We start from the raw sequence: 19,101 nt of genomic DNA, 5'->3' as shown, positions 1-19,101 counted from the left end.
AGGCACTTTTACCGGAAGCATACCAGAATGGTCTTGGCAACACAGGCCTTAAAGAAAACGTCCAAGATATGCAAGGATTGGGAATTGAGTTCTTCCTAGGTTTCATCCTGGTACTGTGCGTTTTCGGAGTTTGCGATGAGAACAAACCAGATTCACGCTTTGTTGCCCCATTGGCTATCGGCATGACGGTTACTTTGGGTCATCTCGGAGTTGTAGAGTATACCGGTTCCAGCATGAATCCCGCTCGCTCGTTTGGAACGGCATTTATCGGTGATAATTGGGCTAATCATTGGGTGAGTGCTTTAAGCAAGCTTTAAAATAGCATCATAACTGAACGGCCGCTTCATCCGTAGATCTATTGGGCTGGACCTATTTTGGGCGGTATTTGTGCTTCTCTTCTGTATTGCCAAGTGTTCAAAGCACCTCAACCAGAAGGAGAATCCGCCTCAGAGCGCTACCGTGTAGCTGCTGACGAGAAAGAGGTAATGCATGCATTCAATAAAATCAAAGGATAATTTATATTTTCCTTTATCTTTGGATATAACTAGGCTTACAATACCCACTTAAAGCTGAAATACATTGATGAAGATGCATAGATCAGGTATTCTACTATGCCTCATAAAATTGAAAATAGTTCAGAGCACTGTTCAATGTAATTTGCTAACATTTTAACTAACAATAACACTCCAGCAAAACTAAAAATAATGTTGATCAACTGAAATTAATTTTAATCATCTCATTTTTCAGCTAAAACGTTTGGATGGAAAACGTGATATGGCCTGAGGATATCTCCAGCAAGCTGCATTCTTTCAACAGCATTTATCTATGCAGTTGAACAAATATTCATTGATAGAATATTTGTGGAGCAAATAGATTTTAAGTGTTTTACTATTGGATAAGATGCAAGATTTTAAGCCTACTGAAACAAAACATCTAGTTAAGAAAAATGCGAAAATATCATTAAAAAGCAAAATGTGCCACGAATAAATAAAATATTTATAAACAATATGCGCAAACGTTTATCACTACAACCTTTTGCTCTGCTGGTAATGCGACACGACACTCTTAAAAGATGAACAAAAACTCGACTGGCTTGATTAAGAACGTCAAGTAAACCAGTAATCATCAAATTGTTTTCGAATGTTAGTGTGAGGTTGCCTGCATTTATTTCGTTTTAGCGACATAGTTTTTGGACAGTATGTCATTGAAATCATGTTAGAGGATTTTTAATAGGAAGTGAACTCAAATATTTGATTCTCAAATCTCAAAATTTTCTAAAATAAGCCGACAAATTTTTTTCGAGGGTCCCAATAGTTCCCCCAATAGTGACGGTGGTAATGATAGGATTTATTTGGTTTTATTTTAGTTGATCAAAAACTTTATTGTCAAAATGACAAATGAAACAATGTTATGTCAAATGACCATTATGTCAATTGGCTTTGAAATATTGTTGAAAAGATTTGGGAGGATTTAGGAGGGAAAGAGGATTCTCTTAATTTGTTATTATTGGTAATCAAATCTAGTTTGGTTGGTCCCGTCGTGTTTTTTATCTTTATTTACGATATTTTTACTATAACTTTTAAATCATAAGCTACTATCTCGGGGATGGGATTCGATCCCAAGTCCTCGGAAAGAGAGGCGTGACTTCTAACCACTACACCAGGCTCGTCCCCCACCGTCAAAGGGTTGAGAATAGGTCAAATTTCAAAGGTCCTTCATTCAATGAAAGAGATTCTGGGGAATGGCATTCTGGACAACGGTATTCGGGGGAAAGGTTTTCTGGTATGGTCTGTTATAGAATCTTCTATTTACTTTACATTATTATTTCAATGTTGACCGAAAAAAAAATTATTTATGTTTCAAAAACAATCAGTATCAATCTGTACCTATTCAGAAAAAATATTTTTCACGATCTCCGATAGACTTATAATGGTGTTTGTCATGTTTGTTTTAATTTTCCAAAAAAATCTTTTTGTAATAAACTAATGGATGTATTTTTATATGGGAAAAGATATTTGTGTTTTATAGTGAAATATGGTTGTAAATTACCATGTGTGGCAAGTCACCCCATTTGACGATGTTTAATTCAATTCTTTAACCGAAACATAGTGAAGAATTTTTTGTCGAATAAATTTCAGTTCTATACAGAAAAACTGCTACTGGAATTTCGATGGTTACGATGATGGATTGGGGCCTTTTTCAGCCGAGTGGTTAGAGTCCGCGGCTACAGAGCATAGCCATGCTGAAGGTGTCTGTGTTCGATTCCCGGTCGGTCCAGGATCTTTTCGTAATGGAAATTTCCTTGACTTCCCTGGGCATAGTGTATACTCGCGGAATGCGAAAATGGCAATTTGGCAAAGAAAGCTCAGTTAATAACAGTTAGACTGGATTTGCACGTCAAACGCAAACAGCAATACATAAGCCATCAGCTGATATGACTGAAATTGCTCAACTCTGCCAGTGGGAACGTTAATGCCAAAAAGAAGAAGGAGAAGATGGATTCATGAGTGTTTGTTGAAGAAATTCTTGAAGTTGAAAATGCGTCTTCAAGTGGTAGATGTTTTATTGTGGTATACGTATTTGTATTCAAATTCAATTCAATTCAATGGACTACGTGCTTTGCTGTTGTTCACAGTTGATCAGCAGAAGTTTTCTCATTTTATTTTGTATGGGGAAAGGCATCTAACTTCAAATATCTTGTGAATGAAAGCTTAAATCAAAAAACATTTGGTAGGCGTGAGAGCCATCGTCATCACGCACAACCGGTACCAAATATTTTTTTTCGAAAATAGTTCCCAATTTTGAGAAATAATTCGTTAGATGCATTTTTTCATACAAAAATTTTTCGGGTTACCTTTAAGCGATTTTTCGTACATAGACAGTTGGATGGAAAGGGCTTAAATCCAGTATCGTCTTGAGCAAACAGTTTTGCTTAACTTGGACTTTGTTCCGGTTGGGTTGTGCACAGTCATGACAAACAGGAGAGCCATACGCAACCGTTGGCCTGATAACAGTTTTGTATAGCAGGATCTTGATACCAGGGTGCAAACGGGAGCGTCTTTTAACAAGAGGATACAGCATTTTAACGATCTAATCGCATTTCTGGAGGCAGTTGGTTACGTGGCAACCGACCTTTTTGGTGATCCAGGGTTATACCAAAATAGCCAACATTTGGTGACCATCGAATGTCCACGCCGTTACAAGACACGTGACTCTGGGGTTGATGACGAGGGCTAGGACGCCGAGTAAAGAATATGGTTTGCGAATTCGTTGGGTTGACTTTCACTTTCTATTTTCTTTGTTACTCTTGAATGGAGCTCTAAGCATGTTCTAGCGTTTCGATTATCGTTCCTGCGTCGCGATGTGAGGCAAGGAAATCAGTGTCGTCAGCGAAAAAGTAGTACTGGACTCCCTTGACATTTACTATGCCGGCGGAAAAAATGTTGTATAGTGTTGAGTTCAGAACAGAACCTTGAGAAACACTAAATGGTACGGACATTCGATTAGACGTACAACCGTTTACAGCTTCAGCGTGTTTTCAGTCATCAGAAAAGTAGCATAGCTTAAGGCAAGCGGAGAAAATTTAAGCGAGAACTACATACCCTTTTCTAGGAAGTCGTTTTACAAATGTTTTTGATTCCATCATGACCAGGCGCTTTTTTTGGGTTTCAAATTGCGAATAATTATGGCAATTTCCTTGGGGCGAACTAACTAAATCCGCAACGCAATAGGCGGAGAAAGGTCGATCTGTTCAACAGTGTCCCTGTCGCTAGTGGATTGATTGTTATCGTTCCAATTAACTACGTGCAGACAGGGTAGCCATTGTAAACGTATTTGATTATTAGCTCGGATAAAGCTAGGAATTGTTGCACCTTAGAACGATGAAAAAGATCCCTCGCCTGGCAAAGAAACTCGCTGACTAGGATTGTTCAGACGATATTGAACGTTGGAATTGATCCTAATGAGATAGGTCGGTGGTGCGCGGGTGTTTGGCGCCGTAGTCTTCTTCGAAGCACGCTGACGATTTTCTTCGAGTTGCTTGGGTATAACTCAGCTGGCAGGGGAAAAATCTCCACTTTACCACCGTGTTGAACAGCGTCTTTACTCCTTGCAGCTCCGAAAACTTGGTAGATCCTTTCACGGAACAAAGCAGCCAGGTACAGCATACTTTCTTCGTGACCACTTTTTTTTTCGAGAGAAAATGTTGAGGTCCAACGGGCGCATTTAATAAATCATACAGTGCGAGACCCGAGAGTATTCGCGCTTCTCTATATTAACAAATTCTCTGAACTGCAGGATATTGGCCAGATTCATCAGCTCGCAAGAGTGTTTGGTACCTTTGTTTACGATTGAGATTGGAGGAGGACGACGATTCTTCTTCGGGGCATTGAGTGGCGATTGCGATCTGTTGTTCACGTTTCCATCTGAGTCGTCAGTGGGCAGCATTTCGAAGAGGTTCTAAGTAGCAGCAATAGGTTGAATTGATGGTCCGATCTTCATCAGAAGAGAATTGCGATCGTCGGCTGGGGAAGACTGACAATGGGTACGTTTTAGCCGCTTGGCATCGTTGCGATCACCGGAGTCGACAATTGAGGTTACCGACGGAGTTTTATCGTAATCACGGCGAATAACTATGTTGGATTGCGAACTTTGCACATTATAGCGCGGAGTATTGCGTGGTTATCCACTTTAGTGACACGAAGTTAATTATTCGGCGAAAAAAGTGAGCGAAATCAACGATAAACAACGCATCAAATTTTGCTGCTTGTCCATCAATAGCTTTGACAGGTCGAAACTCATTGTATGTATTTAAATGTTAACTAAAGGAACACTCTGAGTCTTTGAGCATAGCATAGCATAGACTGACTGTACATGTCAATGGTTGCTACTCCGTGATTGATCGGAACTGGTAAGAATTGCACTGGGATCCAAATGAATAAGGGATGGGAGTTTTCGCTTACTCTCGAAGTGCAATTTTAGCAGATCTTGGCGCCGGCCAAGTCCTTACAGTCAGTTGGGATGGGGAAGGAATGTTAAGGTGTAATGATTGTTGCTTCTAGAGACCGAGAATACCTCTGCATCTCCACAATCACCACGGGAAGGGTGTTTATTAGTGAGGGAGGAAAAGATCTGGGAGTCACCTCTGGTCGGTGATGCGATCCATGGACAAGGGGGAAATATACGACATATTTAAAGCTAGTTTTGGGAGAAGCTTTAAAAAACACGTCAACATCTATAATGTCGAACAATTCAAAAGACTTTTTTATTAATGACGAAAATTGAAAATTACATGTTTATATTTTAAATTATATGAAACAGGAATAATGCCGACATGATACCACTGCGACCATTAATTTGATCTATTGTGGTGTTATCCTCTTTGTTTTTGCCGTACTGTAGAAATATATTACTATATGAAGTAAAGTGATTCCAAGCAACAGCACCAAAATTTGGTAAATTTTTTAATTCATTTTTTTCTATTGAGCTGAAACTTTGCACAGTTTTCCAGTTCCATCTAAATCGTCATTTTCCGATATCAAATCTTCAAGTTGAGTCACGACTAACTTTTCAAAAGGGTGTATGTGAAAATGGTTCAAAAACGGTTCGTTCGATTGTTAGACAACTAAAGAAACAAAGTTAGACAACTAAATAAAGATTCCAAAAAAATACACCCAGTAAAAAAATTGTTTTTTGCATTAAAAAACCTATTTTTTGACACAAAAACTCAAATATCTCAAAACCCTATCGGAATACCAACGTAATTTTTTGAGGGAAAACGGTCCATTATATTAGCTATCTACCATAAAAATTTGGTGATGGTAAACCAATAAACAAAAAAGTTATGACATTTCAAACATGTCACAATTTTCACATTTAGTAGAACAAAAAAATTTTCGGTGTAAATTATTACGGGAACCGCAGTTTGTTACTGATTTTATTGTTAAGGGCCTTGCGTGAATTAAACAAGTCGTTTTCATGTATTCATTAGTATTATGTATATTATATTTATAAATATTATGTATATGTATAAATATTATATGTATATGTATATATGTATAAATTAAAATGAACTAACAGATTACACGAAAATAATTTTTTTTTTACCAGGATATTTTTTTTAGAGTATGATTGATGAGTTTCTAAATGTTATATATAAACTTTAAAAGTTTTGGATTTGGCTATGCGTTATGAGATCATGAAAACATTTTATTAATACTTATTTATTTATTTATTGTTATTCAATTTTTTTACAATATCGAACACTTTTGCATCATTATCAGTACAGTTCGAGTATAGTTTTGCTTTAATTTTATTTTCTGACAATGGAATGAAACAGTGAAATTTTTGGGTTCCTTGGATCGTTTTCGCGTTATTATATTGCTCGCTGAGCTCTGATGCCGTTAATTCGTACTCTTCAGTAGTAGTAAAACAAAATGATAATTTTGTTAAATCTTCTTCTTTTCTGCGATTCGCCCAATCAAATAGTTCTTTTGCAGTTTTAATTGGATGCTCACGTTCTTTGGCTAAACTTGCTCTTGTGGCCATGCGCTTTATGGTTCCTCCAAAAGCATCACAAGGACCTTTGCCATGTGACGTAGCAAAGAAATGCCATTCTGCATCAATTCCGTACTTTGATTTAAATTGACATAGGCTCGAAAAATTCTTACGGTTTTTGTACTGCGATGCTGCTCCATCAGACATGAAATATATCTTTCTGATTTCTTTATCCTTATCAACGCGTAAAAAGTTAATCGTTTTGGCAATGAACAAATTTACGTAACTATCTCCACAGCTATTGGCGTGCATCCCAATCAGGTTCTACATTTCGGATAAAATTTAGTACCTGTTTTGGATGGTAGATTCGAATTTCATTAGGCTCTAGCAGGCCTTTATCTAAATGTTTGCAACGCTTGTGGTATAGTGCAATACACTTGCACAACAAATGTTCAGTGCTCTCGCTTTCTAATTTACAGAAACGACACATATCTTCTTGCAATTTACCTATAATTTTGAGGTAACGTTTGCTGGGGCAGTGGCCTGTTAATAAGCCAGTATAAGTACTTAGATCGTGTGACGAACCATACATAGTTTGTTTGAAAATTACATATGAGTATTACTGTACATTTTGTATCGATATGGTAGAAGTTTAAAAAAATACGTCAACATTACAATGTCGAACAATTCAAAAGGTAATTTTTAATAATGTCAAAAAGAGAAAAATATATGTATATTGAAAAGGTATAAGAAAAAAGCCGACACTTATAGTGACGAACCATACAAAGTTTGTTTTAATATTACATAAAAGTTACGCTTTCAAGAAAAAATGTGTTATCATAAGCATGAAACGAACTCACCAGTTGGTAATCCATCCTCGACTGAACACAAAACTGACACTGACAGCAAAACTTCTTGGCGTCCCGAAAACAAACCGTCTTGCTTGGGCTTCACGAAGCACTCCTAAAGGAACACTCTGAGTCTTTAATGTGATTTACAAATTCAATTCTTGTGCGAAACAAGTTGTAATCGAACGTGATTGTTTTTTTTTTCTGGAGAAAGTTATGATGGAGCTCTTGGTCCATTCAGATCAGCTCTGCTAGCGAAACGTTCGTGTTGTTAATCCAGATACAAACAGGCACAATAGAGCATATTCGAAACATATTTACCAAAAGGATGTCATCCTATCAAATTATCGTTTAGGTTCAATGGCATATTTATTAAATGTTGGCATACCAGCAACACATTTTTGCACTTTTTCGCCTATCACCTACTTCTTAGTCTTACCTTGTTTCAAAATCATGGTGTCGCCTTGCATTTCAATTTTGCCATCACGCGCCATTGCGGCCACTTCCGCTTTGGTCATCACAACCTTCTGCACCTTGACCATTCGGTCGCCTATTTTCATTTCGAACGTTTTGCTCTTCTTGACTGAACTTGGTTTGGGTACCGCTTTGAGTACTGGTTTTGGGGTGAACACAGAAGGTGTGGCGCTAGTGTTACTTTTGGTAGCTTCCACTGCTAGTTTTTTGACTGGGGAAGGCGACTTCGTGTTTTCTGCCGGCCTCTTGGTACCCGTTCTAGGAGAGGTTTTCAGAGATTCGAGTTTTATGGGGACAGCCTTAGCTGCAAGAGTTTGCGGAGGCTGTTTTGGCTGCACGTTTTGAAGCGTTTTCTTTTGTACTGTAACTGGTTTAGGTGTCGGTGCTGGAGGATTTTTCGAAGTGGCCGCTTGTGCTGCAACTACTAGAGAGGGATCTGGTTTCTTTTCGATTAAAGTTGACGTGGACTGCTGAGGCGCGTTCGGTCGTTTAACTACCACTCCTTTAGGTAGATTTTTCAAGACGTCTCCAACACTTTTGGGGACGGTAGATGGCGCCGTTTTGAGGATGCAATCTAATTTTTGACGAGCAGATTTTACAACATTGACCGGTGGAGATGAGGATGGCTCTGACTTAGTTACTTGGGTTACCGCTGGTTTGACGGGTTCAATTTTTTCGTTTTTTATCGTTATATCATTAGAAGCTCCGTCAATCTCGTCGTCTAACTCTTCTTCCTCATAATACTCTTCGCCTTGATCTATCATCAAAAAAGCAAAATGTTAAAATAAGATCGAATACGTAAGTTACTCAATATTACCTTCATATGTCTCTTCATTATACTCCTCCTCAGTTTGCACGGGAATGTCTTGTAGTACGATTTCACTCTTGAACACCTGTGCTTGATCCTTGTTAATAAACTTTTTCTCCTTCTCCTTTCCGTCGACGAAAGTCGTTATCATCTGACTTCCATCCTTTTGAATAGAGATTTCTTCGATTACAAACTGTTGCCCAGTTTGCGACTCATCCGTGGTATTTTGGATCATTTCCGTGCGCTCCATTGCCAGCACGGACAAATGCTCTTGCTGGCAGTGGTCGTCCAATTTCTGCTCCGTAGTGAACAGCAAGTCGCAGTAATCGCATGCAAACTGGATTCCCTCCGAGTGCTCCTTGATATGTTCCGTAACTTGTTCCAGGGTTTCGAAATGCTCACGGCACAAAGGACATGTCAAACTTTTGGTGGCGTGTTCGGCCGAATGGTAGATCAGGTCGTCCTGGTTATCGAACATAGCGGCACATTCGTTACATTTGTACGCACCTCTGCCGCCCTGATGCGACCGGACGTGTCTCGTCAGATGATGGCTCAGCATGAATGACCTGTTGGAATATACCATTGTTTGAATCTGATTTATTGTATCTGTATTGGTAGCGAGAAATTGTCTTAAAAATATTAGCTCTAGAGACCTCATGCATGAAAATGTATGAGCTCTAGAGACCTCACGCACGAAAAATTAAGCTAAACAGGAACCGCAAAGAAACAAAACAGACAAGAGGCCAAACAGTATCCAACGAAACAAAACGGAAACAGGAGAGAACAGTTTAATTAGAGCAGGGACGAAAATACTCAATCTACCCTCGCCTACATTGATACTTGCTGGGTAGAATCTTCGTTGATTTTTATTTATTTTTATCCTCACCTTGACAACACAACAAAGAATGGCAAAGCGCTTGCGCAAGATTGTCAGTTTCCTTTTAACCTGCTGCTACTCAACCGCTTTTTGATAATCGGAAACAAAAAATGATATTCATTCTATCCAGCTTGACTTTTTTACATTCCGCTTCGGGAAGTTGTAATTTTTGCACGAGACACACTAAAGACGCGTCAATACAGTCCATTCCGTGCATTGGACCCTTCATTACCGTAAAGCAGCATATTTTTAATGCATTTGAACCTCATTGATAATCAATTTTCTAAAACTGACACTCTTCTGCTTCTGATAATCATAAACACCAACGACACACAATGGGGCAGATCGTTGTTTTCGACGGCCAAAACCTCTAGTACTCTAGTTATGCACCCTAGAGGTTTGGTGTCTTCGACAAAGTGTTTTTGAATTACTTGTACTATATTTTGACACATTCAGATTTGATCTAGATAAGTGAAAACTGATCTAGATCAGTTTTATCTTTTGATAGGAACGTCCTAGCAAAAACACTTTCTTCTGCAAAGTTGTTCATTGAAGCATTTTTGACATTTCTTCGGAAGACACTTACACTCTATCACTGACGTGGATTACGATAAATGACAATTTAGTAAAAACAGTCAAAAAATCGATTTTGACATTTTTTTCATACAAAATAAAAATGTTAAAAAATATTTTGTCATCAAGTATCAGATGCTTAACTATAACAAAGTAAATTTACATCATTTACTAGCGAAATTTTCAGATTTAATTATGTTTTTGATAAAAACAGTCTAAAAATAGTGTTTTGCAAAATCCAGGATAACTCATGAAGCGGCAGATGGCGGCAGCTAATTTTTTGTATATGAATAGTCAAGAACATAAGTTTTATTGTCCCGAAGAAAGAAAAGTGGGGCCACGTGGGGCTTTTTTGTTGTGATGGTTTGAAAACTTGATGAAAATATGTTAAAAAATGCTTATATTTGAGAAACTTTTCATGAATTTATATTTTTCAAATGTATTTCTAAAACATATTGCATGTTGACGAAGTGATTTGAAAAAGTCATCACCAAACTGGTATCGTATAATATGGCTTTTATTAAACACAGGGACACGGGGCAGTATGGACACCCTAAGGAATTTGCCTATTTTGACTGTGAGGACATGAATATTATACTGTTTTTTATCTGCAGTATGCTTTTTAGAGTTATTAATCATTTGTTAAACATGGTTGCATAATTGGGAAAAAAATATTTTGTTTTCAAAAATAGGTTCAAAAAAAGCTTATATTTGGTAGTCGCCATCAAGCTAGCGGGGCACAGTGCACACCCCCCTGGGGCAGTATGGACACCCCAATGTTTATAGGAAAATAGTCCCGCGATCGTTCTCAAAACCTCGAAAAATGAAGTTCATATTCAGGAAACCATAGTTACAGGTCACTGTGCCCCTGGAAACATGATTAAAACCAATTTACGACATTTTTCGTAGAGATGCTTTCAATATTGCCTCCAGGTTAGTTTTAATCAAGAATTGACGATTTTCAACTGATTTGTGGTTCCGCTTCATAATCATTGCATTGAATGCTAAAAATTTTTGGATAATTTTGTATTTGAAGTTATATTTTTTTCTCTTTGACTTTGACTTTTCTCTCTACTTCGTCACCCGATGTCCATATTGCCCCAACAGTATAAGAAATTTTTATATAAGTTTTTCATTGTCTTAAAGTACCAGAAAAAAATCTACTATATTTTTGAATATAGCATAAATAATTGAAGATTCAATCAAGAGCTACATTATCGGTCAACTTGCAGTCATTTGCCTCTGAAACCTTATTTGGTGAGGTGTGAATGTTATAATTTTCGAACCAAATTAAAACATGCTCAATTTTTCTATTTAAAATCAATGTTTTGAACATTTTTTCTGAAATTTTAGTGGATAATTTACTCCTCCGATAGGCAACTGAAATAATGTTTGCATTTAAAGTGTAAAAGTGTTCGCTTATGCAAAGATACAGGGGGTGTCCATACTGCCCCCGGTACCCCTGCTATTACTATAATAAAAATCAAAGGATAGATAGATAGGTAGATACACATATGGGACAAATTATCTTGAATTCCGTTTAAAAGTTGATTGAAATACCAGTTTAGAGATGACTTCTTCAAAACACTTCGTCAACATGCAATATGCTTCAGAAATACATTTGAAAAATATAAATTCATGAAAAGTTTCACAAATATAAGCATTTTTTAACATATTTTCATCAATTTTTTACGGAGAAGCTTCCAAGTTAGTCGAAAACAACTGAAAAACGATGTACTTTATCTTTCTACATAAATACACGTGTTACCTTTGGTTTGATGTGCTTAGTTAGCCATGACTTTTGTGAGTTGAACATGTATGAATATTCAATAAATAGGGATTTATCTCATATCGTCTATTAGTAAAATCGATTTTAAACGAGATAGAAAAATATCATCTTCTCCAAATTTTGCTCACATGTACTCGAAAGACTGCAAAATCATTTGGTGGAAAGACATATGTTTTTGAGGTGCTCATAGTTGAGATACAAGGCATACAAAGTAACTAATTTAAAGATGAAAAATTCAAATAACATGAAAACCATAAGAAATACAACTTTGGTATGTTCAGCAAAGTTGTAGAAAATAATAAATATGAAAACTTTGTAGAACATAGTAAGCCAATAAAACTAAAAAATAAAACACTTAAGAGCAAAAAAACGATTTTTTATTAAAAATACTTAATTATCTCGGCTCTTAAGCAAAACCGAGAAAAAGTTTGTTCGGCAAAATTGTTTCTATGATCATTTGCTACAACTTTGCTGAACATACCAACTTACGATTCGTTAAAATAAAAAAAGTTGGCGTATAAGTCACTTTTGCGATCACCGTAAAACAATTTTTGATCCGTACATTTTGTAGTACTGAAAATTCTAAACATATTCTCAGAAGAAACTATGGCTCTAAAATCAATAAATCTTGATGTAAACCTCATGTCCGCCTAAATTAGCTTCCTGGACCAGTGTGCAATGAAACTTATGTTCTTGGCTAGTCGTATACAAAATATTGACTGCCGCCATCTGCCGCTTCATGAGTTATCCTGGATTTTGCAAAACACTATTTTTAGACTGTTTTTACCAAAAATATAATTAAATCTGAAAATTTCGCTAGTGGATGATGTAAATTTACTTTGTTATAGTTAAGCTTCTAATACTTGATGACAAAAAATGTTTTAATATTTTTTTTATGAAAAAATGGTCAAAATCGATTTTTTTACTGTTTTTACTAAATTGTCATATATCGTAATCCACGTCAGTGATAGAGTGTAAGTGTCTTCCGAAGAAATGTCAAAAATGCCTCAATGAACAACTTTGCAGAAGAAAGTTTTTTGCTAGGACGCTCCTATCAAAAGATAAAACTGATCTAGATCAGTTTTCACTTATCTAGATCAAATCTGAATGTGTCAAAATATAGTACAAGTAATTCAAAAACACTTTGTCGAAGACACCAAACCTCTAGGGTGCATATCTAGAGTACTAGAGGTTTTGGCCGTCGAAAACAGCGATCTGCCCCAGTGTGCGACATACGGGCATCGTTGTTTGTTATACGTATCTACACTGAGCCAATTAATCCGATTATATTTATCTGGAAAATCATATACACGCATCAGAATTCATATTTGATAGGTTTTATTAACACCCAATAAAGACTATATGAAGGTCCAACGAGGTTTAAATAATAACCATATGGAAGCCGTTTGAATTTCACATATAACTTATTGGATATCGTTTACCCATTCGGTAATTGAAAAATCAGATACATGTTATATGATTTTATATTGTGAAAACAAATCTGTTTATATTTAGTACTACGATGGCGGCCACTGCATACAATCTGGTCGCAGATTTTGGTTTAACGACGAGCTTTTGCAAATTTATAACGGTAAGCTGGTACATATAAGCTTTTCAATAATTATATAGTTTTATGTACATATTTCAGAATGTGAAACCATTATTGCGAGCATTTACCTTGCTCGCTGAAGAAATTCGCTGCTGATTCTATACAACTGAGAACTTTCTAAAGTTCTGTTTGACGATATCTAGGTGAGATGTTTTATTCGGCAGTTAGTTTTGTGCTTAAATTTTGTTAACATGGTTCCATTGTTTTAGATTTTTGTACCGACCATCCTACAACAAAAATAACTTTGCTTCAGGTTCCAGTAGTAACTATGAGATGGTTAGGTAGTGGATCCGGATACCCGGATGATGAAAGATTTGAAGACTGGGGAAGTATTTGGTCCCTCTCAAAGCATGTCAAACAAGAAATCATTTACGTGGATTCTAATACGTTATATCAAATAAATAATTTTAAAATGTACTACTCTAGCGTATTTTTATTTTTGAGATATATTTTTTCAAATAATCATGTAGTAAATGCCATTTAAAAATTATTTTAGTTTTATTAAAGAACCAATTATTATCTATATTTATTTTGGATGAAATGTATATGATTCTGTCTATAACACCAGCTTCCATTGGATTCCATATCCATCGTCTTTATGCTTAAAAGGTATGTGATTTTCATAATGAACGCTATCTATACGATTTCTAAATAAGAGCTATATGGAAAGCATTATGGAAAAAAGCTATATGTTTTTGGTAATGACTTGAACATGATTACTTCTCAGAGTGTACTTTTGTGCCATCTTCATTGGTACAATCATATTGGTGGTGGTGCGGTTACTTTGATGGTGGCATAAATTCAGTGAATTGAGTATAGTGAGCATGATTTTTTTCGTCCCGACCTACTGATTTTTTATATGATCACTAAAGGATCACTAGGTTTTATCATGCACTGTTATACCCCCGATGTAATCAGAACTGTAGTCGAAGATTATAAGCAGGTTCTCATGATGTGTTACGGATCATGATTGTTACAAAGAGCGATAAGTGAGAGATACTCTCTCAATTTTCTAAGAATACAATTCCTGTACACAACTCGAAGCATCAACTTACCTCAAACACATGCGGCACGGATAGGGACGGGCTCCTGCGTGAGCCGTTAGATGGCGCGCCAGTTTGCTTGCCGATGAAAAACTCAACTCGCAGTGCTCGCACGGAAAGGGAAGGTTTGTCTCGTGGGTTACTTCATGCCGTTCGAGACCTTGCTTGTAGGCAAAGCTCTTCGGGCATTTCTGGCATTGGAACGGTCGCTTCTTCTTGTGGAACTCCATGTGCTTTTGCAGTTCATCGTTCGATAAGAACGTCCGTTCGCAGTACATGCACAGGAACTTTGGCTGATCTTTGTGAATCTAGAAGAAACAACCTAGCATGAAATGGGTGACTTGGCAAAGTAACTGCAAATGGCAAACCTTTTGATGACGAGTTAGAAGAGTAGACCGCGAAAAAGCCGCTTTACAGATTATGCAAACGAACGGTCGCTCGCCGGTGTGTGTGAGATTGTGCTTCGAGAGATCGTATTTGCTGAAGAAGCGCCTATCGCACATCTCACAAGGGTAGTTGCGTTCTCGGTTGTGATTTTGCAGGTGAATTTCCAACAACTGACGCAACGGGAATGTCCGCTCACATTCTGTGCAGGGATAAACGTGGGTCTCGACCGGTGGGGCAGTTTTCATCGGGTCGATTGCATCAGCAGCCGGGTCTTGGGCAGATTCAATGCATACGATCTCCAGCGTTCCATCGCTGGTTTGAACAATGTGTTCTTCTGTTCTGTTTGGTGGTTTCATGCTGTTTAAAATAACTGGTGCTTTGCTCGCACCTTTCAAGCTCCCGTTTATAATCTTCACAGGTGATCGCTTGTCTGCTGAACTTTTTGTGGACACAGTTTCAACGCGCTTCGAAGGTGACGTTTTATGGATAAGGTTGACTCTGTTGATTGATTTTCCTTGTTTTATGTTTCGCAGATCTTCAATGCTCAACTTGACGATTTTTGGTTTGACGTCCTCGTCTGCTGCACCGATTTGCAGGCGTGAGCTATTAGAACCCGAAATTATGGGATCTTCCGAAGTGGTGGTACTCGATGCAGGTACCGCTGCTTGAACAGCTACAGTTTCAACCGATGATACGGGTACAATGCGGCTTGACTTGACATCACTTTTTGGGGGTGGTGGTTTTACCTCCCGAATCGGAGGCTTGGGTGCCATTTCCACCGAAACCGTCTGCAAATAGATTGAAAACTGTTTAAAACAAACGGGATAGAGTGATGAACGGTACATGCCTTAAAGAGATTAACAGGGACTTTAAGTTTCTCCGGCCACACTCCCGTAATTGGATACGTCTTCAGAAGCGTATCCGCCTTTTTGCAGATCTGTTTGAATCGATACGAATGATCCATCAAATGGCGACAATTGTCGCAAATTGTGCACGGCATGCCGTCGTCTTTGTATACCTAAAAATATATAATAAGTGTATTGTCTTGAGTTTACTTAATTCTATTTTTGAAGACTATTTTACTTATATTAACCTAAAAAAATCTCCGCAAACTTTATTAAACAGTATACAAGACGTACAAGAGTGAACAAGACTAACAAGGCCCTAAACGTGGCAGTGTGATTATGAAAGCAGAGTTTGGAATCAAAGATCACTCCATGATCCTTGATAGATGCAACTTCTCCAGGGTTGATTTATTCAAGCAATAGTCAAATCTTGTGATGAATTCTATAACATTCCCCAGAAAATCAGACCATTAAGTATCCTATCATAGTTATGCTTCTTTTATTAAATAGGATGTTCTTCATGTTATGCCAAATAATCATTGACCAAATGAGCATTAAGCCAAATGGCTCTTGATCATTTAATTAATTTGTATGGAGTTCAAAATAAATATTTTCCAGCTTATTTTTTTAAACTTTGAAGTAGGTATATAGTTTTCTGTGGAATGATACATACTGCGCAATGAGATTCTGGGGAATGTCCACGTCTGGGAATCTAAGCACTTGAAAAAAAATACGTGTTTTTACGTAGCATTGACGTGTGGATTATTTTGAATGTACTTCATTGGCGTTTCTCTATTGCCCATTGCACGGTGACGTCATCAGAAAATTGCTCTCTTGCTCTCTTTTGAGAAATCTGTTTTCAAGTTTTGTTGAAGAACGAAAGAGAGAGAATTTTGCGGTAAAATAAACTATTGAAAATACAGTAAAACCTCCATGAGCCGATGACTCATATCGACTCGATATCGACTTGATATCGATTAAATAGAATTAGACAGAACAAATAATTTAAAATTAATCCAAATTAATTTAATTTCATGTAGTAACACATATATTGAGCATTTCTGTAATCCAATCCGCATGGTTTTTAAATTAATTAACTCATTACGCGCGGTAAACATGGATAAATTATGGGAAAAATTATGAAAAAAAAAAAACCACGTGCTCGGCTGGGATTTGAACCCAAGACTCTTGTATGCTAGACGAGCGCTTTACCAACTAAGCTACCGAGCCACTTGGTGACCCAATAACTCAGTTGGTTACAAGTTTCGAATTCAAATCTCCACATATCACGCGGACCCTTTTCATAACCCACATCCATCCACAGTTTCATCGCAAAATAAATCTACTTATGTAGCCATTTAAAATGACCGGTCATTGTCTTACACAGTTCTACAATCGAACTTAAACGTCTGTTATCTGTGCTATGATCAAAAAAATGAAAAATCTCTCATGAAAGTGTAAGCAAGTGTAATACAAATATTCTTTAAACCATATGAGGTTAAATTATCAATTAAAACATAAGCGAAATTTCGTCAATAGTAATAACCCTAGCAAAACTCAAAAGGAATAGCCAATATTAAAACAGGAAAAAATACTTATAAAATTATTTAAAAAATCAGTCATGGGGCCACACTTATAAATCCAATATATCAGCGTTGGAACTATCTGATTAATTTTAAGTTCGCGATTCGGCCAAACGGCATTTGGTCAATAGATCAATGGATTCCAGTTACTCTGATTTTGTGTTCTGTATCTCGATATCTCCCTAACTCGATGGTCCGTTCAATATCGAGTTATGGAGAGCTGACAGTAATACATTATTAGCCTAAGAAAACCGGTAACCGCGAAAAGGTACAAACCGAAAAATGGTACACCGCAAATTGGTTGACCGCATAATGGTTTACCGCCAAATGTCGGACAACCGAATGAGGACCATAATTGGAAATAGGTTCCTTACTATGCTTACTTTCCGAAAATAAAAATATGAAGAACAAAATTTGTTGTACGATTACTCGATAGATAAACTAATAACTGCCTCCGCCTTGAAGATTTTTTTTTTTTATTTTGCCTAAAATAACAAGTGATGAGACAATCCTAATCCCATTGCATTTTTACTAACGGAACTGTCATGTTTGGCGTTCTCCCATGTTTTCATAGCTATTTTTTATTCTTGAATAACTTCTGCAATGGCAAAATCGAGAAACCACTGTACTCAATACGCTTCTCCTGGACACGAACCACACGGTAAAAAAAGCTACTGAGCTGGATTTCCCATAAATGTATTTTTTTTTACTCATTTTCCATCGTAGTAATACCTTGGACAGACATCTGATACATGTACCATGGTACAAGCTGTCAAGAAAATTATTCAAAGGCTATCTTGAATGAAGACAATCATCAGTATAGAAACCCATTTCAAGATAATTGTACAATGGTACGTATACCACAAGTGTGTCATAAGTATAAGACAGTATTATTACCTATAAATTATACCTCGGGATTACTACAAAACAAATAAAAGAAGAACGAGAGGCATCGATTTCTAGGAAAGTAAATCCAACTTATGATTCGGAGAAAGAACGTTTTATCGTGTATAATAAATTTGAGCAACAGCAAAACTCAAACCGCGGCCAAACGAGCCGACCACCGCCATCTTGGACACACACATTTCATTCATAAAATTTTATTTAGCGCTTGTTGCCGCTTTGCGTATCGGGAACTAATGTTCAGCAAAGACTCTTTCCCCTCGAAAATACCTTTCAAAATTTAGCAAAGCAGCATCCAAAATACTGGACTGATACCCGCCAAAACATTCACAGATCCCATTCAAAATTATTGGAATCAATCGATTCATTGCGTTACACCCAATTCCAACAAAAACCTACCTCAATCGCAACACAGGCCATTATTTGCAGTGTCAGGGGCGTCGTCGTTTTGTTACTTTTGCTTCCGCTGGACTCAGTCGGAATATTGGTGAAAATGTCGCCCAGCGGTTCCTCCTGGCTCAAGCAGAACCGGCAAATCCGTTTGGTCTTCAACTCCTCGGAGAGGCGCTCTTCGCTGCAGTCATCCATTTTTCACTGTTTCAAATATTTAGAGGCGCTTTTCATTAGTTCCGTACAAACACAATCACTCTCCTCGACTCACAATCGATTTGTTGACCGATTTTCGACTATGAAATTTGTTTGATTTGACGCACACAGTACTGAAAACTGCCGCTTTTGCAGAACATTGCAATACGGCGCTGCATTCTCTAGTCTACCGCTATGCCATCTGTTGAGAGTGAAATTTGCTCGTCGAATGGCTGCGTCCTTGGCTTCAAGAGCAAAAACAGACATCAGAATATGAAAACC

The 19,101-nt window shown here is 37.3% G+C and overlaps 2 protein-coding genes and 1 long non-coding RNA gene across 5 annotated transcripts in view; 2 read left to right on the top strand and 1 right to left on the bottom strand.

Moving 5' to 3' along the window:
* LOC5578361 (aquaporin AQPcic) overlaps positions 1-1,008 on the top strand; it is an 85,515-nt gene extending 84,507 nt beyond the window's left edge. Inside the window, exons 6-9 of one of the 2 annotated variants that reach the window (XM_021844836.1) lie at positions 3-293; positions 354-482; positions 549-601; positions 748-955. In XM_021844836.1, coding sequence (XP_021700528.1) covers positions 3-293; positions 354-482; positions 549-596 — 468 coding nt within the window. In that variant the 3' untranslated portion in view covers positions 597-601; positions 748-955. Of the gene's footprint in view, positions 1-2; positions 294-353; positions 483-548; positions 602-747 lie in introns of both variants that reach the window. The other variant, XM_001656882.2, reaches the window with a different exon arrangement.
* Positions 1,009-7,687: 6,679 nt separating this feature from the next.
* LOC5578363 (zinc finger and BTB domain-containing protein 17) lies at positions 7,688-19,081 on the bottom strand. 2 transcript variants are annotated; one of them, XM_021844831.1, is made up of 7 exons: positions 18,896-19,081; positions 18,634-18,828; positions 15,751-15,921; positions 14,885-15,691; positions 14,529-14,824; positions 8,635-9,191; positions 7,688-8,574 (listed from the first exon to the last, which is right to left on the bottom strand). In XM_021844831.1, the coding sequence occupies exons 2-7, from the start codon at positions 18,820-18,822 to the stop codon at positions 7,766-7,768; spliced, it is 2,829 nt and encodes a 942-aa protein (XP_021700523.1). In that variant the 5' UTR covers positions 18,823-18,828; positions 18,896-19,081; the 3' UTR covers positions 7,688-7,765. The 2 variants fall into 2 exon arrangements, with proteins under 2 accessions (XP_021700523.1, XP_021700522.1); XM_021844830.1 differs by having other exon boundaries at positions 18,634-19,081.
* LOC110676546 lies at positions 13,099-14,167 on the top strand. Its single transcript, XR_002500500.1, has 2 exons — positions 13,099-13,455; positions 13,513-14,167. It is a non-coding gene; the product is annotated as an uncharacterized LOC110676546 (long non-coding RNA).
* Positions 19,082-19,101: the final 20 nt, after the last annotated feature.

This window comes from Aedes aegypti, chromosome 2, assembly GCF_002204515.2.
Source record: "Aedes aegypti strain LVP_AGWG chromosome 2, AaegL5.0 Primary Assembly, whole genome shotgun sequence".
Classification (NCBI taxonomy): Eukaryota; Metazoa; Arthropoda; class Insecta; order Diptera; family Culicidae; genus Aedes; species Aedes aegypti.
Note: the sequence above shows the minus strand (reverse complement) of the source record. Positions and strands in the feature narration are given on the sequence as shown.

Bases quoted from the DNA above. Each gene is read 5' to 3' on its own strand.
- LOC5578363 (XM_021844830.1), bottom strand. From the start codon at position 18,822: ATGGATGACTGCAGCGAAGAGCGCCTCTCCGAGGAGTTGAAGACCAAA. The intron at 15,922-18,633 runs GTAGGTTTTTGT...ATATATTTTTAG, and splicing joins TGGCCTGTGTTGCGATTGAG to GTATACAAAGACGACGGCAT. The intron at 15,692-15,750 runs GCATGTACCGTT...ATCTATTTGCAG, and splicing joins TCCCTGTTAATCTCTTTAAG to ACGGTTTCGGTGGAAATGGC.